This window comes from Halichoerus grypus, chromosome 11 (genome assembly GCF_964656455.1).
Source record: "Halichoerus grypus chromosome 11, mHalGry1.hap1.1, whole genome shotgun sequence".
Taxonomy (NCBI): domain Eukaryota; kingdom Metazoa; phylum Chordata; class Mammalia; order Carnivora; family Phocidae; genus Halichoerus; species Halichoerus grypus.
In genome coordinates this window covers 90,674,745-90,691,432 of record NC_135722.1, presented here as the reverse complement: position 1 = coordinate 90,691,432, position 16,688 = coordinate 90,674,745, and the positions used below count along the sequence as shown (strand labels likewise).

Here is a 16,688-nt window from a genome sequence, read left to right as displayed (position 1 = left end):
AAACAAAAAAAAAAACAAAAAAACCTGTTCTTTAAAGAGTAAGATATGGAAAGGGAGTAGACGGGAGCATTCTGGAGGAAAACCGCGAGTGCTGTTCTAGCAAGAAGTCGGTGTGGCTGGAGCACGGGTGCAGAGGAACGTCGGGAGGGACAAGAGACACAGCAGTGGGTCAAACAGCCTTGTGAGCCACGGAAAGGGCTTAATGCGCGTCTGTGTTTTTTAAACAGAACCTGTGTGGGTCAGACCCCAGGTGGACCTTCTGAAAAGGCGGATCGCTGGAGATGGCTCCAGCTGAGCTCCAAGAGCCCTCCCTTCCGACGCCACCCACCACCGCAGCCGCCCGGAGTTGGGAAGGGTGGAGACGCAGTCCACTCAGGTGGACCGAACGCTAACGCGCCCCTGCTAAAACCCAGCTAACTAGCGTTAAAGAACTTTAGAGAGTCCCCTCCTTCCCTACCCGTGCGCCTGAAGGCGACGCAGATACGGTTCCGGGTAACGCGCCAGTGCAAGGGGGGGTTGGAGCACTTCCGGATCCGTACCTCAAATCCCGGGCTTCCTCCCGCCTGTGGGAGAAGGCCAAGAGAAAATGAGCACCAATCAGAATGTAGACGTGGAAGACGCTCGCCTTCAGAGCCAATAGGAGGGCTGGAGGGCGGTACCGAAGGCTGGGGTTCGCTCTTCTGGTTTAAATCGCGGCTGCCGGGCGGTTAACTGCGGCCTCGGCGCGTGGGCGGGTTGTGCGCCTGCGAGAGCTACCGGACGCTAACGGAACCCTGCGGAGCTGCGCTAGCCGGGCGGCGGGACTCGGTGCGGTGAGCGGACCTCGGCGGGGCCGGTAAGCGGACAGGGGCTGGAATAGGGGGCGAATGGGCCCAGGAGGGCCGGCTGCCCGCTGCTGTGGAGAGGTCGGGTTTTGAAAAGCGCGGAATGGGAGTTTCCCCCTGGCGCGGCTGGGAAACGCCTGAGATCCTGCTGAACCCAGGTTTACTGCTCCCCTAGGCAGGTGTAAGCTCTGTCGTGCTGTGCCCTTGGAGTGCCTGCGTCCCTAGAGGTCACTGTGGGCGCCCGCGGCGCGTCCGGCGTCCACTCCCTGCCTGGCGGCTGCAGCGGCGGCCACGTCCCTGGCCCAGAGGGCAGCGGGGGCGGTGCCGCCGAGGGAGCCGGGTTCCCGGGAGGCCGCGAGCATCCGAGGCGACAACCACGCCCGGGGCCAGGTGGGCACACGATTGTCTTTGTTGTCGTGCGGGGACCAGAGTCATCCCAACCCCTGGTTACGCCCTTTGTGAACTTCTGGGTGTAACCGTGCGTGCACCTGTCTCCCTAATGAGTTAGGATAGCGTGGAAAATCGAAGAGCTCTATAGTCCTACCCCAGATGAAAATACACCTTTTTTCCTGACTATAAAGTTATACAGCCCCATTGTTTTTAGAAATAAATCCAAGAAGTACGAACGTATAAAGAAAAAAAGGGAAGAAAATACTAGATATTCCATCGGCCTCAGATAACCGTAAAAAAAGAAAACTTCATATTTGGGTTTCCTTCAGATATATTCGTTACGAATATATATTTACATGATTATGCTTATAAACTATTTATCTAATTGTATATTTTGAATATAATAAAGCATATTCATTTTAAAAGCACATTATGCCTTAGAATTTTCGGAACAGGTGTCTGTCAAATACCATTTTTAATGGATGTATGGTATTTCTTGCAGTTGCTGTACTGTACAGTATATTATTTAACCAATGCCCTAATGATGGACAGCTGTTTTTTCAGTTTCTTCATTATAAAATAGCATGATGGTGGTTACATGTATGTATACATGTTTGCATTCTTGTTCAGTTTATCTCCTTGGAGTAATTCTTGGAAGTGGATTATGGCTTAGAAATTGTGGTACAGTTTAAATTGTGATTCATAATGCTAAGCTGCTCTCTAGAAAAATTGATATCCTCCCACCCACCCACGCATACAGTGTAAGGGTGCTTATTTCTCCACCCTCTAACTGGCACTGGATATTGAAAAATCTTACCAATCTAAAAGGGTATCTTAATGTTTTTATTTGTGTTATTAATGAGATTAAACATCCTTTTCTATGTATATTAGTCATTATTTCTTTGCTAAGTCATCTGTCTTTCCCCTATTCTGGTGTGTGTACCTTTTAATAGCTTTCTAAGAGGAATTTGAATTTGTGATTTTGAATCTGTTACAAGTGTTCCCCCCAGTTGGTTGTTTCTTTGGATTATGGTTGTCTTTCATCAGTGTTTGTTTTGTTTTGTTCTGATGTTGTGGTTCTTTAAGCTGCATGCTTACCTCCCCAGAGTAGAGGAATTTATTGTAACTCTGCAGTAGCCCCCCTGTAATGGTTAGAATCCAACTACTATCCCAGTTTAAAATCCTCCCCTTCCACCCTTGAAACCCTTTCACTTGCAACTACTAAGCCTAGGACACTGAGTTGCTCCAGACTGTTGAAGAGAAGGTACTGTTGGGTATTTTGGTCAATATTATCAGAATCTAAAAAAAAAAAAAAATATTATCAGAATCTGCAAAATATAAGCTGCTCTAGCTTCTATGTGAAAGTTTTCCCCTAAGTAAAGGGAAAGGATTATCAGGCCTTTATATTAAAAAGAAAGAATAAACAGTTACCTGTGGGCCTTACTAAAGTTTATATTTTGTTATTTACAAATAACCCATGTTCATACATTTAAGAAAAAGAATGGGAGTGTGCCGTAATTTAAATGCAAAGAAGATATCAGGTTAATCACTCTACAGTATAGTACATATGCCATAAAAAAATCTCTTTGGGCTTAGTGTTGGAGATCCTCCTAGCCCAGAGTCCTATTCCATTTCTGTCCCTGCTTTATTTAGTAGGTAGTTTTGTATTGCATGAACATTGAAATAAATGGTGTAATACTGCTCACAAATCACCATTTTATTTATATATATGTATGTTACATATATATTACATGTTATATATTTATATATAACATGTATAATCTCATTTAAACTTCACCACCTATTGGAATAATTCCATTTTTCCAATGAAGAAAGGAAGATCTAAGGCCTATTTCTAACAGTTATTAGTCCATACCTTGAGTCAAAAGCTGAAATTTATAACAAATATTCCCTCAGATAACTTAGGTACTTTTGCAAAGTTACATTTTGGGATTCATCATTGCTTCATCTGTGATGATTGTCCTGAGTTTATCTATAGTAACATGTTATCAAAAAATATTATCACTAAATGCTTATTCTACTAGATTTGATAGGATGGTCTAGTTAACCTTGAAAGGATTTTACTTAAGATATAAGACCTTGATCTTCTAATTCCTTTGCTTCTATAGGATCTCCAAAGCATGGCTTTTTAGTTAGTGTTTTTTGTCCCATGTATCATTTCTTTAGAGTTGATGTTTTTTATTTTTATTTTTTTTAAGATTTTATTTATTCATTTGACAGAGAGCACAAGCAAGGGGAGTAGCAGGCAGAGGGAGAGGGAGAAGCAGGCTGCCCGACGTGGGGCTCGATCCCGGGACCCCGGGATCATGACCAGAGCTGAAGGCAGTCGCCCAACTGGCTGAGCCACCCAGGCGCCCCTAGAGTTGATGTTTTTTAAATAGTGATTTCACAAACTCCGTTCTCTTTCCAGGTTTTTCTTTAACTCGAAAACTAATGGCAGTGGAGGTACACTGAAATAAGGTAGGAAGGTGAAAAAAATGAAATGTTTTGGTTTGTCCTTACATCAAAATTAAAGGAGAAAGCAATACTTTAAGAACATTCAGGGCATTATGAAATGTTGGCAAATCACGTTCCAAAAACCAATGACTTGATTCAAAATCCAGATGACCTGGATTGTGCCAATTGGCTAGTAAGAATAAACCTTAGTTATTTTGTACCACAATTTTTCCATCTCTAAAATGAGGATCTTGGGGCGCCTGGGTGGCTCAGTCATTAAGCGTCTGCCTTCGGCTCAGGTCATGATCCCAGAGTCCTGGGATCGAGTCCCGCATCAGGCTCCCTGCTCTGCGGGAAGCCTGCTTCTCCCTCTCCCACTCCCCCTGCTTGTGTTCCTGCTCTCGCTATGTCTCTCTCTGTCAAAAAAATAAATAAAATCTTTAAAAAAATAAAATAAAATAAAATAAAATAAAATGAGGATCTTTTCCAGTTCCTGCTCTGCTAGAATGTAAAAGCTATTTATTATGTGTCGTCTTCAGTACTACAAGGTCACTTGACTTTTCTTACACTGTTTTACATCCTAAACCTGGAACTTTTTCAGTTAAGTCTTGTTTCTGTGGCCCACCCACTACTAAGCTTCTGTGGCACTTAACACAGTCTGTTTACTCTATATGTTAATATTGTTTGTAATTATCTTGTATGTTGTTTTAGCCAGCAGCTTGAGGATATAAACCATATTTGTATCCCTGGGGTTTTGAACCTAAGTAGGAACAAACTGTTTGTTGATTGGTAAGTAAAACTTTGAATCTCGAACATACAGTATAATTATTTCATAACTGTACAGAAGTATTACACTCTGCAGTGATGAAAATTGTTATTGAGGCAAAAGGTCTGAGTTCACTTGATGTTTATTATTTTAATGGCTATAAGAGCTAATATATCGTTTTAAAAGAATTTTGAACTCTTTTGAGTAAATATTGGTGTTAATAGTATTTTGAGGGTTACTTATCATCTTTGAGAATAAAGCCCCACCTTATTTTCCTGACCCTTGTGTCTCAGATGTGCTTAAGTCTGAAACCTAGGTGTTATCCTGAAAGCCTCCCTACTTTTGAACCTCACATTCACTCAACCATAAAACCCTGTTGCTTCTCCTTTCTTAATTTCAAATTCATCTACTTCTTTCCATCCCCCTTACTACAAATCTAGTCTAGGCCATCATCATCTAATTCTTCGATTACTCTAACAGCCTCCTAACTAGTCCCACTGTCTTGCCCTCTTCCAGTCCACACCATACCCAGAGCAGTATTTTTGCTACACAGTCCTGGCTTGTATTTTTTTTTTTCAGCGGCCTCTCAAGATAAAATGTAAGCTTTTTAAGAAGGCCTACAGGACTCTACAAACATGATCCTTGCTTCCTTTTCTAAACTATGCTCTTGTTAGTGTCAAGCTGTACTCCTGTATTTACAATTACCTGCAGGTAAATCTCTCATGCTTTATACAAACTGCATCTTCTGCCTTGGACACACTTAAAGTTCTGCTTCTTTATCCCCACTTTAACTGGCTCCTACTTGTTGTGCAAGATTTAGCTTGGAAATCTCTTTATAAGAATTTTCCTTAAACCACTACACCAGGGGGTGGTAAACTCCATGGTCTATTTTTATATGGCCCATGAACTAAGCTAAGAATTTTTTTTTTACATATGTAAAAAGGTTGTGAAGAAGAAAAAGATGGGGGCATCTGGGTGGCTCAGTCAGTTAAGCATCTGCCTTTGACTCAGGTCATGATCCAGGGTCCTAGGATCTGAGTCCCGAATCGGGCTCCCTGCTCAAGGGGAGTCTGCTTCTCCCTCTCCCCCTTCCCGCTGCTCGTGTTCTCTCTCTCAAATAAATAAAATCTATATATAAAAAAAAAAAAAAGACTGTGTAACCAAGACCATTTGTGGCTCACAGCACTAGACTGATAAGCTTTTTAAGAGATGCTGTGCTTTTATTCAGTTAGGTCACTTTCAGGTAGTGTGCCTTTCATAAAGCAATGTACGAAATATTTAACTGACTAAATTTCTTATTTTTAATTTCTCTCTTGAAAAATAAGACACTCAGGCAAAGCTCTTTGGAGAATTCAGATGAGTAATGAGTATCTCATTTGCTTTTTAAAAAGACAGCATAACAAATTAGACACTGGCAGAAGCAGGCTTTAATGAATTTGAACACAAGGCACAGGTTTCCATGTGTATGTAAACTCCTCTCCATTTCACAGTTGCTTCTTGCTTCTTCTATCTCTTAATCCTTTTGGGGAAGGAATGAGAATGTTTGAACTCTTATTCAAGCTAGAACTTCCTTTATAGGGCTTAATGGTCTTTGGGTTTGGGGGGGTGGTATTTTGTTTTGTTTTTTCAAAGAACCGATCATCTGAATTTTAGGACTTCTTGAAGTACATATTATCTTGTATTTCTTTTTTATTCACCTACCACTAGCTAGTTGTTGCCTCCTAGATCCTGTTATGGTTAACTGATGCTTTTAATTTCGGGATCAACACAGACTCTCTTTGTTGGTTTCTCCAAAAGAGTATTTTCTTCCTCCATTGTATCATTACAGTCCCTTTTGGCTTTTGTTTCTTCCTCATGGAATAAATGTGGGTGTTCGATGCGTCCCCTACGTACAAAATGCTGGATCCGGGATTCTAATCCTTGGCATTTAGGACGATCCATGAGGGGTTTATATGTGCGCATTTTCACTCCCTCTACAAAGGCACTGGTCTGCTTTATGACAGAGGGCTTAATATTTCTCCATTCTATCACTCCATCCATCTTTGGTCCTATAATATATACAATCAGATATTACATGGATGCTTTACCACAATAGAATCACCTCCAAACTTTATATAAATCTACCTCCCCCCATGCCCCATATAACTTTGGTTCTAGTAAATAATTGTATCCTAGGATTTTCCTGTCATACCTGTCCCACAGGGTACTGCAACGGAGTCCAGTCCTTGTAGCATGCTATACAACATGTGTGTTTTAACAGCATGATTAGCCCATAGTTGTTGTAGATGGGTAACATTGAACTCCTGAACCTCCCGGTCATAAATCCACTTGATATTTTCAAACTTACAATCATACAAGACTAGAGGAAATTCTACGGCCATACTAGAGAGAAAAAGAGACAAGAAACAGTATGAAAATACACAGCAGCCATCCAACAGCCTTGTATTTTAAGAACAAGGTGGGGGGAGGGTAGGTAATTGGGTTAAAAGGAGGGGAAAACTTTGTCAGTATTAACAGATTAAGAAAATAAAAAAAGATCTCTAACCTTGAACAACTTTATAATTAAAAAAAAAACCAAACCATGGATCAACTAGTTAGGCTTGATCAAAAGAGGGTAAATTTCAGTGGTAACAGGTCACCTAGAAGTGAGCTGACTTGTCTCACCCATAATGCTATAAAATTATTTTTTATATTTTTCCAAACTTGTTAATTTTGTATGGTATGAAGTAAAAACTAGATTTCATTGCTTAGGAATGAATTGTTGGTTTATCTGACCTCAGCCTCCTCTCAAAAGAAAAGTCTGACTATTCTTCCCATCTTTCCTACCATTTCAGACACTGAAAATTAGGAAAAATTCAAAAGTACAATAGTATGACTACCCAATAATATAAAGCAAGGAAGATTTAATATGAATAGTTTGCTCACTTTTAAACTTCACCTAACAGAACCTAACAATAATACCTCTCAACATAAATTCAGGGGAAAAAAAATTTAAAAATGAAGGTTATTTTATTTAAGGGGCCTGGTCCAAACACCTATTTCTTACTAATGGGACAGAACGAGAAAAGAAAAAGATAGCCCTCCTACATGTTCATAACATTCTACAAGATAGATTAAATTCTTCATGAAGACAAAATAAGTGACCTAGTTAATCAGACAATTGTTGGGAAAGGAAGATATGTTAACCTTCAGTTATTTAAAATATTTAATATATTTAAAAATATTCTAAAGGCAACACTTGTTTTTTTGTTTTGTTTTTAACTTACCTGTATTGAGGTTTCTGGGGGTTTTTCTCTATGTTCAGCAGCTCATCAATAATCTCTGGCTTCTCCATTCCTTGGCCAATCAGAAAAAGGATAGCCATCATACAGCGGACTTGATGATAAAGGAATGCCTGGCCAATCACTTCAAACTGACATAACTGGAAAGGTTCTTGCCATCTCTCATTATCCAGGCTCTGGCCCACTAGCTGTACTTGAGCAGACAGAATAGTCCTCTGAAAATTAATGACTCCATTGGCTACATCCATTTTACATAAGTTCCTAAAATCATGTGTGCCAACATACTTCTGAGCTGCATAGTTCATGGTTACAATGTCTAAATCAGCACGAGGGAAAAAATAGCGGTAAGTCCGCTCCAGACAGCTGAATCTAGCACTGAAGCTAGGTTCCACAGGGGCCCAGGCCAGTACACGGATGTCTGGAGGGAGGACCCGATTGAGAATGTGGGTATAACGAATCTCTTTAGCAGCATCGTTGATTTCATCTTTTACATTAAAATCCTCTGAAGTCCTGCCCTTCAGAAAGTGAGAACGAAGGTCGAGAGAAATCACCTGTGGAATTAAAAAGAGATGTTTGTTCTGGAGACACAATCTGAACTCTTAATATGTACACCTAGAATATGTTGGTATTGTTTACTTTGAGAAAGAGTATAGTGGCCCTTACCTGTCCAAAGGCACTAACTCCTTTGTCTGTTCGCCCACACCGGTGATAGTTGGATGTCTGTCTGCTTTCTACTAGTCGAGTCTTGGTTAGAGCCTCAAACAGTTTCTCTTCAATTGTATTGTTTGTGTTTTCCTGACTGGCAAAGCCCTGGTATCCCCAGCCCAGATAGGCTATCTTTAGGGCTACATGTCTTCGACCATGAGCACTGAAATCAAATGCACGCTTAGCTTTTCCAGCTCCTAAAGAATTTTCTCTAACGTGTGAGTCTTTGTTGTTGGCCTGTTCTTTTTTAAGTCTTTGTACCTCCTGCTCCAGTTCTTGTACTCTTTTTAGGAGTTTCTCAGTCTGGATTCTATCTATGTCATTTTCAGCCATGATAAGACAACCAACCCCAGGAATAAAGGAATCATATAGGTCCACTCGACCTGAAAAGAGAGTAAAAGGATAAAACAGTTTCAATGTGGATTACTTTGGTGATGTCAGTATCATTCCATTATGTGCAAATAGCACCTAAGATTTAATTTAATGCCTAAAGGATATATTTTGCTTCTGTCCAGGGAGACAAGCATTAGCCTAATTGTTATGGGTTGATCATCCACAGATACTCTTCTTTTCCATCCTGTCTGGCCAGTTCACAGGGGAAGGGGGGGGGGATAAGAAATAGCTAGCATCATTAAAGTTTAATCAGGGAAGATGTAGATCCCATTTCTCTCTTCTTCATTAGCTGAGATGATTTAAGGACTGATGTTACTGATATTTCTTCATTAAAACATTTCCTTTTGACTTTTCATTACACTTGTCCAATCTTTTTAATCATAAAATCTGTTCATATAGTATGTATGTGTCTATTCTTTTTCTAATTTTCCAGTATTTCAGATAAAATTAGTGGCTTGTATGTTCTAACATCTAACACTCAGCTCTGTCTTAAAGGTGCTACAGTAGAGACTAGCCTGATTGATGAAACTTACCAATGATTGTACTTCATATTGGAAATAGAGCCTGAAGTCGAGATTTTCCCATTCTAAGCAGTTTTGATGGCAGAAAAAAGGTAATTAAGCATCACGATCCTTTTTTTAAGTCAAATTTATGTTCTGTACCTCTAGCAGTTAGAAGAGTCAGTCAGGAAAATGTAATTAAGATGTTGACATTCCTGTAGTATGAATGTACTACATCCTTAAAATTGGGACAGTGCTAGACAATCTTATGACTGACGGTCACTTTAGTTATGGATCATCTCCAAATCTCTTCTAAGGCCATGTTATCTAGTTCTTGGTAGCTCATTTAGTTTTTGGCCTTTGAGAGTTTCTTATATCTATGATAGAATAAAAGTTTAAATACAAAAAAAATGAAACTATAAAAGTACTAGAAGAAAACCTTTTTTATAGTCTTGGAATGGGAAGGGCATTTCTAAGTAAGATCCTGTAGAATTGCAGAAACTGTAGACAACCAAAAATGTGACTACCTGAAATTGAAAGTTGTACCAGCAAAAAATAAAATCAGAAGGTAAACAACAAACTTGGAAGAAAAATAATTATGGCAAAGGGCTAATTTGCTTAATTAAGAAGTATTTTATGAATATATACATTAGTTTTAATTTAAGGATCAAAAAGAAAAAGTCCAACAACCTGAGAGGTAAATGGGAAAGGAAAAGCATTTCATACAAAAAGGGGGAAAAAAAGCTTATAAAAATGTATGAAAAGTTGTTCAGGTCTACTCAATTTAAATGCCATTCATATGAGAACTATTTTTTACCAAACTGACTGCAGAGAAGGTTCAATAGTGCACCACTTTGGAGAGGGAATGAAGAAACAGGCTCTGGAAGATGCCATCAGTACAGCTTCTTCAGGGGGCATTTGACAACATCCAGCAAATTGAGCACACACATCTTTTGACCTACCTACTCCATTTCTAGAAATTTTAAAGATTTTATTTATTTGAGACAGCGCACCCATGCACGCTCTCGCAAGTGGAAGGAAGGAGGGAGAGGGACAAGCAGACTCTGCGCTGAGCATGGAGCTCAACATGGGGCTTGATCTCACAACCCATGAGATCATGACCTGAGCCAAAATCAAGAGTAGGATGCTTAGCCAACTGAGCCACCCAGTCGCCCCTCTATGTTTAAGTAATTTTAATACATCTTCAGTTGCCAGGCTGAGTTCATCCCAGGACCCTGTCACTGAAATAAATTTTAGAACCCAAATCAACCAGATACCCAGTGCTAGTTTCCTGACTGGATCTAGGATAGTTAACTACTGCCCACTATTTCCTATATCCCTACAATTTTTATTTTCTTTTGTTTTTTTGTTTTTAAAGGATTTTTATATCCTGTAATTTTTCTTTTTAAACTGAAAAACTAGTACATGCACATGGTAATTTACACATACGCTTGCACAAGTATGAAAAAACTTAAGAGATACTCGTTGTAACATTCGTTTTAATAAGACTGTAACCTAAATTAAATCAGGGACTGAATGAATAAATGATGGTGTATCCGTATGTCAGAATTCTGTGCAACTTTAAACAAAATGAAGGAAGTCTACTGTGCTGATAGAGCTGAATCACCAAGACTGTCTTTAAGGTTCAGAAGAGTTGTATAATATGCTCCTTTATGGTATAAAAATGTACATGTGAGGGGTGCCTGTGGCTCAGTCGTTAAGCGTCTGCCTTCGGCTCAGGTCATGATCCCAGAGTCCTGGGATCGAGCCCCACATTGGGCTTCCTGTTCCGCGGGAAGCCTGCTTCTCCCTCTCCCCCTGCTTGTGTTCCCTCTCTTGCTGTGTGTCTGTCAAATAAATAAATAAAATCTTTAAAAAAAAATGAATATGGAAAGATTACTAGAGAAAGCATAAGAAACTGCCTTTGAGAGTGAGACTTGGTAAGGGGAAGGGAGATCCTTACTTAAAATTACATGTGCGGGACAGCGTAGGGAATAGTCAGTGGTATTGTGATAATAGCATTTTATGGTGAGATTGCAGCTATACTTGTGAGCTTAACATAACCTTGTCAAATGTACACCTGAAACTAACATAACATTTTATGTCAACTATATTTTATTTTTAAAAAATTACCATGTGCATGTACTAATTTTTCAGTTTAAAAAGAAAAATTACAGGATATAAAAATCCTTTAAAAACAAAAAAACAAAAGAAAATAAAAATTGTAGGGATATAGGAAATAGTGGGCAGTAGTTAACTATCCTAGATCCAGTCAGGAAACTAGCACTGGGTATCTGGTTGATTTGGGTTCTAAAATTTATTTCAGTGACAGGGTACTGGGATGAACTCAGCCTGGCAACTGAAGATGTATTAAAATTACTTAAACATAGAGGGGCGACTGGGTGGCTCAGTTGGCTAAGCATCCTACTCTTGATTTTGGCTCAGGTCATGATCTCATGGGTTGTGAGATCAAGCCCCATGTTGAGCTCCATGCTCAGCGCAGAGTCTGCTTGTCCCTCTCCCTCCTTCCTTCCACTTGCGAGAGCGTGCATGGGTGCGCTGTCTCAAATAAATAAAATCTTTAACAAAAAATTTCTTAAGCATAGGAGTGTTTATATGTTATCACTGCTTTTGTGATGGTTTTGGATTATGTCACTCATAGTTAAAAGCAAGGACTCTGAAGCCAGACTGCCTGAGTTAGACTTCCAACTGCACACCTTACTAGCTATGTAACCTTGTGCTATTTAATCTCTTTATGCCCCATGTTACTCATCTTTTGAAAGTAGATAATAAGAGCACCAGTTCCTCACAGGTGAGGATTACATGAATTAATAAATGTTAAGCACATAGAACAATGCTGGATATATAAAGTGCCCCCCAAAGTATAACGTCTATTAAGCATTATGCCCCATATCATGTAGTCGCAAGTTTTGGGTTTTTTTTTAAGATTTTATTGAGAGAAAGAGAGCCTGAGCAGGGAGGTGGGTACGGAGATAGAGAATCTCAAGCTGACTCCGTGTGGACACAGGGCCTGATCTCACGACCCATGAGATCATGACCTGAGCCAAAACCCAAGAGTCAAACACTTAACCAACTGAGCCACCCAGGTGCCCCAAGTCACAAGCTTTTATAATGCCAGAATTCACCTGTCCTGTCCTAGGAGCCACTAAAGGTAGCAGGAACTATCAGGCATTAGAAAGTGGGAGCAAATAAGAGAGTGGAGATGAAAGCAGATGATGGCTTCTCTGGAGCTGAGTTAATGCTCCTCCAAACTGCTACCATATTACCCTGTACTATAATCTGTATTTTATAACTATTAGTTTATGATTGCCTTGGCCATTCTTTCTTCATCTGACTACAATAAAGTAGGGAATGAACAATTTAAGAACTGGGAATTACCAGAAATCTGATCATTATTTTTTCTTGCAGAAGGTCCTACAGTGGAGGGGAAGCAGTGGAGGAACTCATGGGACCCAATGTACAAAAATGGGCCAATGTAGATCCAGAAGAACGAATGTTGGCAGCCGCTACAGCTTTTACTCGTATCTGTGCAGGGCAGGGTGAGGGAGATGTCAGGAGAGATGCCCAGCCTATCCAGTATGATCCCTACAGTAAAGCTTCAGTAACCGCAGGAAAGCGACCTGCTCTTCCTGTGCAAATGCAGTACCCACATGTAGAAAGTAATGCCGCTTCAGAAACAGTCTCCGAGGCGTCCCAAAGACTCCGAAAGCCAGTGATGAAGAGAAAGGTGTTGCGCAAGAAGCCAGGTGGGGAAGTATTAGTGACCGATGAGTCGATTATCAGTGAATCAGAGTCTGGTACAGAGAGTGATATGGATCTCTGGGACTTAAGACAAAGGCTCATGAGTCTACAGTTCCACGAAGACAGGGAATCCCCAGATGACATTTCACAAAAATTTAATTTACCACATGAATACCAAGGAATTTCTCAAGATCAACTCATTTGCTATCTACGAAGAGAAGGAATGGGCCCTCCGGCTTATGAACAAGACCTGATTGTTGCCAGCCGACCCAAGTCCTTTATTCTCCCAAGGCTGGACCAGCTGAGCAGAAATCGAGGCAAGGTAGACCGGGTAGCCCGATATTTTGAGTACAAACGAGACTGGGACTCAATGAGGTTACCTGGTGAAGATCACAGAAAGGAATTACGCTGGGGTGTCCGAGAGCAGATGCTTTCTCGAGCAGAACCCCAGTCCAAGCCTCAGCACATATATGTTCCAAACAATTACTTGGTGCCAACTGAGAAGAAAAGATCTGCCCTTCGTTGGGGTGTTCGCTGTGACCTTGCAAATGGTGTCATGCCCAGGAAGCTTTCCTTCCCTCTTTTTCCTTCTTAAATATTTTTTTTTAACCTCTTTTATGGGATTGTTTGGGGGTAACCTGGTTCTTTATCTCTGTCCTATTTAAATAGAAACAACTAACTTGAAAGCCCATGGAACATTACACAGTAAGGACTTCACCCATCATTGGTCTTTCCTAGGTGTGTACATTGGTATCAAATACCACTTCACTTCCAAATTACCACTCTCAAATCCACTAATTGCAAAAGTCATGCCAAAGAAAGAAAAACAGACATAGTCTTTCCACTTTGTCAGATAGCACCGTTTCCGTTCTATACTGTTTTTAACCTTTGGCCAACATGAGTTGCTGTTTTTAAAGTTGCTGGGCATTAAGCTTATTCATTAAAGAATTGGGATTTTGTGAACTTGATCTTATTTTTACTTATTAATACTTCCCAAAGTAAGATGATCTCAAAACTGGGTTATGACTCTGCCTCCAATCATTACTCCCCATCACACTCTCACCACTTAAATATTGAGAGCCAAAGGAAAGGAACAAAAAACTGTTCTTTATGCACACAATCCTAAAGGAACGAAGAAAAGTAACAACATATCTCCAAAGGAACATAGTAAATCCAGAAAATTTAAATGTTTTTTAATAGACAATAACAGTATTATATAATATACAGGATTCTAACCCAAGTTTTATTTCAGAATTACTTCAATAATTTATTGCCCTCCAGTTGTCACTTCTAGAATACCATGCTTTTTATAATTTGCCACTGAGATTTTCTTGGAAATTATGCCTGTCACTCTGAAAAAGAATTTACTAAATCTGGAACTAGATGTAGACACAAATACCAAAATGAACATGGCATATTTGGGTATGGACCAAAACACTAATTCTGTTCACCTTAAACTGGTTCTATTCTTGATGCTTCTAATCCAGTGAGGATTATCTAAAATCTGGAGGTTGTGTTTTAGCATCTGAAGCCAGCAGAAATAGCTTGTTCAAGGGAAAATAGCTATGCAATGTATAAATGAGTTACTTTGACCATTACTATCTGCTAAAATATATTTTCTCTGTAATATTTAAGCTACATCATTCATCCAGTTCCACTGTGAGACATTTTTCAGGAAAGAAATAATCACTGACTCAAATATAGATAGATGTAGGATCTGCTCACTGCAAATAAGTAAAAACTGCAAACTATCCAACAATAGTGAAATGATTAAATGGAGTATCAGTCATTGAAAATAATGGGAAGCTAATGAAAAAGTGCAAATTAAATGAAACAGGTTGTGAACTACACCATCACAGTCATGTGCACATACAAAGCACAAGGAAAAATCAAAATGTAGTGGGATTAAAGGTAGTTTTTATACTTTTAAAAAACTTAAAAACCACATGGCATTTTTATATGCAAATTACACCAAAGACTTAACTCCTTTAGATTAAATCAAAGCCCAATAATTAACCAACACAAAAAGTTTCCAGAGATTATCTACCTTATTAACCAAAGAACTAGTTCAAAGGGTTTAAGCAAGTAGTTAAGATTTGTGGCAAAAAGAGGACTTGAGCCCAAGACTCGTGACCCAGTAGAGCTTCCTCCAGCACACCACAGCACACCCTAAGCTGACCTACCGCTTGGAAAGGGGCTGCCAAATTACCACAACGAGGGAATTGGTGTGTGCGCTGAGCATCGACTGTAAACATAATCAGCTATCGCTAGAGTTTCAATACATTTTCTGAAGTTAAAAGATCTAAATCTCAAAACATTTGCAACTAGGGGAGTAGGAGAACGCATTTTCCATGATAAACCTTATTTTAAACCAAAGAGAGAAGGAGGAGGAATAGCCATAAGGATCAAGAGACATGCACTATGACCAATAACAGTGAAAAGCAATCTCCTAATTTGAAAAAAGTCGCCTCGCCTCCCTCCCCACATACTACTGGAATCCTGACCTCTACCGGTATTTAGTTTTATGAGCAAACAATTCTGAGGCAGCCGACTTAACTCCCAAGTCCAAGGGCCCTCTAAGAATCGAATTAAAGAAGTTTCTACTGCTGTGAGTTTCTGCCAGGAGCTACAAAAAGCACCAGATACAAAAACACTGTCCTAAGCAAGATCCCACTTCCACCCATCAATGCTTTGAAGACCAAGGTATGGAAAAGGGGGAAAAAAGGTCCAGCTGTTTGTCCATTTAGCCGTTCCTCTTTGTATAACCCAGAAAATAATTCATCCCCGAATCCCCTTACTTACCTTCCGGTTGTCGACCACGCAGCTTTTAGCGAGACAGGAAGCTGTCGCTTTGCGTCTTCCGCGCGCGCGCGCCCACGGTCTCATGGGAAATGTAGTCCACCCTTGTGGGAAATGTAGTTCCAAGAGACGGAGGTGCAGGCTTGACGCTGAAGTCTGCCTAATATTTTCTAGTCTGGCCACCACTTCTCCACCTCCGACAAAGCAGAATCTGGGGCCTATAATAATACAAGAATAAAAGGATAAATTCTAGTGCGATAAAATAACGGAAAAGCAGTTTTTCAAATGTCTGCTGTCCTTATATGAAATTAACATTAAAGAACCTGGACCGATTTTATACCTACTTAAGTTACTAGAAAGTTATCATTGCGAGACAAAAACATTTGCTGTTAGAATCCACATGTGAAGTTTGAAAAGGAATTTGATAACCTCAAAACAAACGATTGAGGTGCCTGAGAATGACCGAACAGAGCTGGGGAGTCTTGCTTCAGCACCACGGAGAGATCATAACTAGGTTTTTGGTTTGTGGGTTTTTGCATAGATGCTGATCTAAATCTCAAGATTCCAGTTAGAAAACTGAAAGAAATCTAGTTCTTCTGTCCAAATTTAGCAGTCAGTAGTAGAAGGAATCTATGTCAGATTATGCAGATACGGGTAGGAGGTAGAGGTTGTACCGCAAGGAAAACCGTTATCTCAGGATTGCATTAGCAAAGGGCATGTACCAGCATTAAAATTAAAACAAGCCGGTATGTGGAAACATCACAGGTATTAGAACAGGGGCAACAGTTAGAACCTGAACAACTTTACTTCC

General features: G+C 40.0%; 2 protein-coding genes across 10 annotated transcripts; one reads left to right on the top strand and one right to left on the bottom strand.

The window, feature by feature from the left end:
• Window positions 1-733: 733 nt before the first annotated feature.
• HYLS1 (HYLS1 centriolar and ciliogenesis associated) lies at window positions 734-14,041 on the top strand. 8 transcript variants are annotated; one of them, XM_078058793.1, is made up of 6 exons: window positions 739-835; window positions 1,000-1,214; window positions 3,646-3,695; window positions 4,383-4,460; window positions 9,312-9,429; window positions 12,746-14,041. In XM_078058793.1, the coding sequence occupies exons 5-6, from the start codon at window positions 9,416-9,418 to the stop codon at window positions 13,671-13,673; spliced, it is 942 nt and encodes a 313-aa protein (XP_077914919.1). In that variant the 5' UTR covers window positions 739-835; window positions 1,000-1,214; window positions 3,646-3,695; window positions 4,383-4,460; window positions 9,312-9,415; the 3' UTR covers window positions 13,674-14,041. The 8 variants fall into 8 exon arrangements, with proteins under 8 accessions (XP_035955157.2, XP_077914919.1, XP_035955153.2 ...); XM_036099260.2 differs by lacking the exon at window positions 1,000-1,214; XM_078058792.1 differs by lacking the exon at window positions 4,383-4,460.
• PUS3 (pseudouridine synthase 3) lies at window positions 2,041-16,031 on the bottom strand. Of its 2 annotated transcripts, none has more exons than XM_078058791.1 (5): window positions 15,881-16,031; window positions 8,382-8,806; window positions 7,704-8,269; window positions 6,629-6,819; window positions 2,041-2,513 (listed from the first exon to the last, which is right to left on the bottom strand). In XM_078058791.1, the coding sequence occupies exons 2-5, from the start codon at window positions 8,754-8,756 to the stop codon at window positions 2,380-2,382; spliced, it is 1,266 nt and encodes a 421-aa protein (XP_077914917.1). In that variant the 5' UTR covers window positions 8,757-8,806; window positions 15,881-16,031; the 3' UTR covers window positions 2,041-2,379. The 2 variants fall into 2 exon arrangements, with proteins under 2 accessions (XP_077914917.1, XP_035955146.2); XM_036099253.2 differs by lacking the exon at window positions 2,041-2,513 and adding an exon at window positions 5,847-6,485.
• Between the last annotated feature and the right edge of the window lie 657 nt (window positions 16,032-16,688).

Bases quoted from the DNA above. Each gene is read 5' to 3' on its own strand.
- PUS3 (XM_036099253.2), bottom strand. From the start codon at position 8,756: ATGGCTGAAAATGACATAGATAGAATCCAGACTGAGAAACTCCTAAAA. The intron at 8,270-8,381 runs GTAAGGGCCACT...TTAATTCCACAG, and splicing joins GAGTTAGTGCCTTTGGACAG to GTGATTTCTCTCGACCTTCG. The intron at 6,486-6,628 runs GTATGACAGGAA...TATATATTATAG, and splicing joins TGCAGTACCCTGTGGGACAG to GACCAAAGATGGATGGAGTG.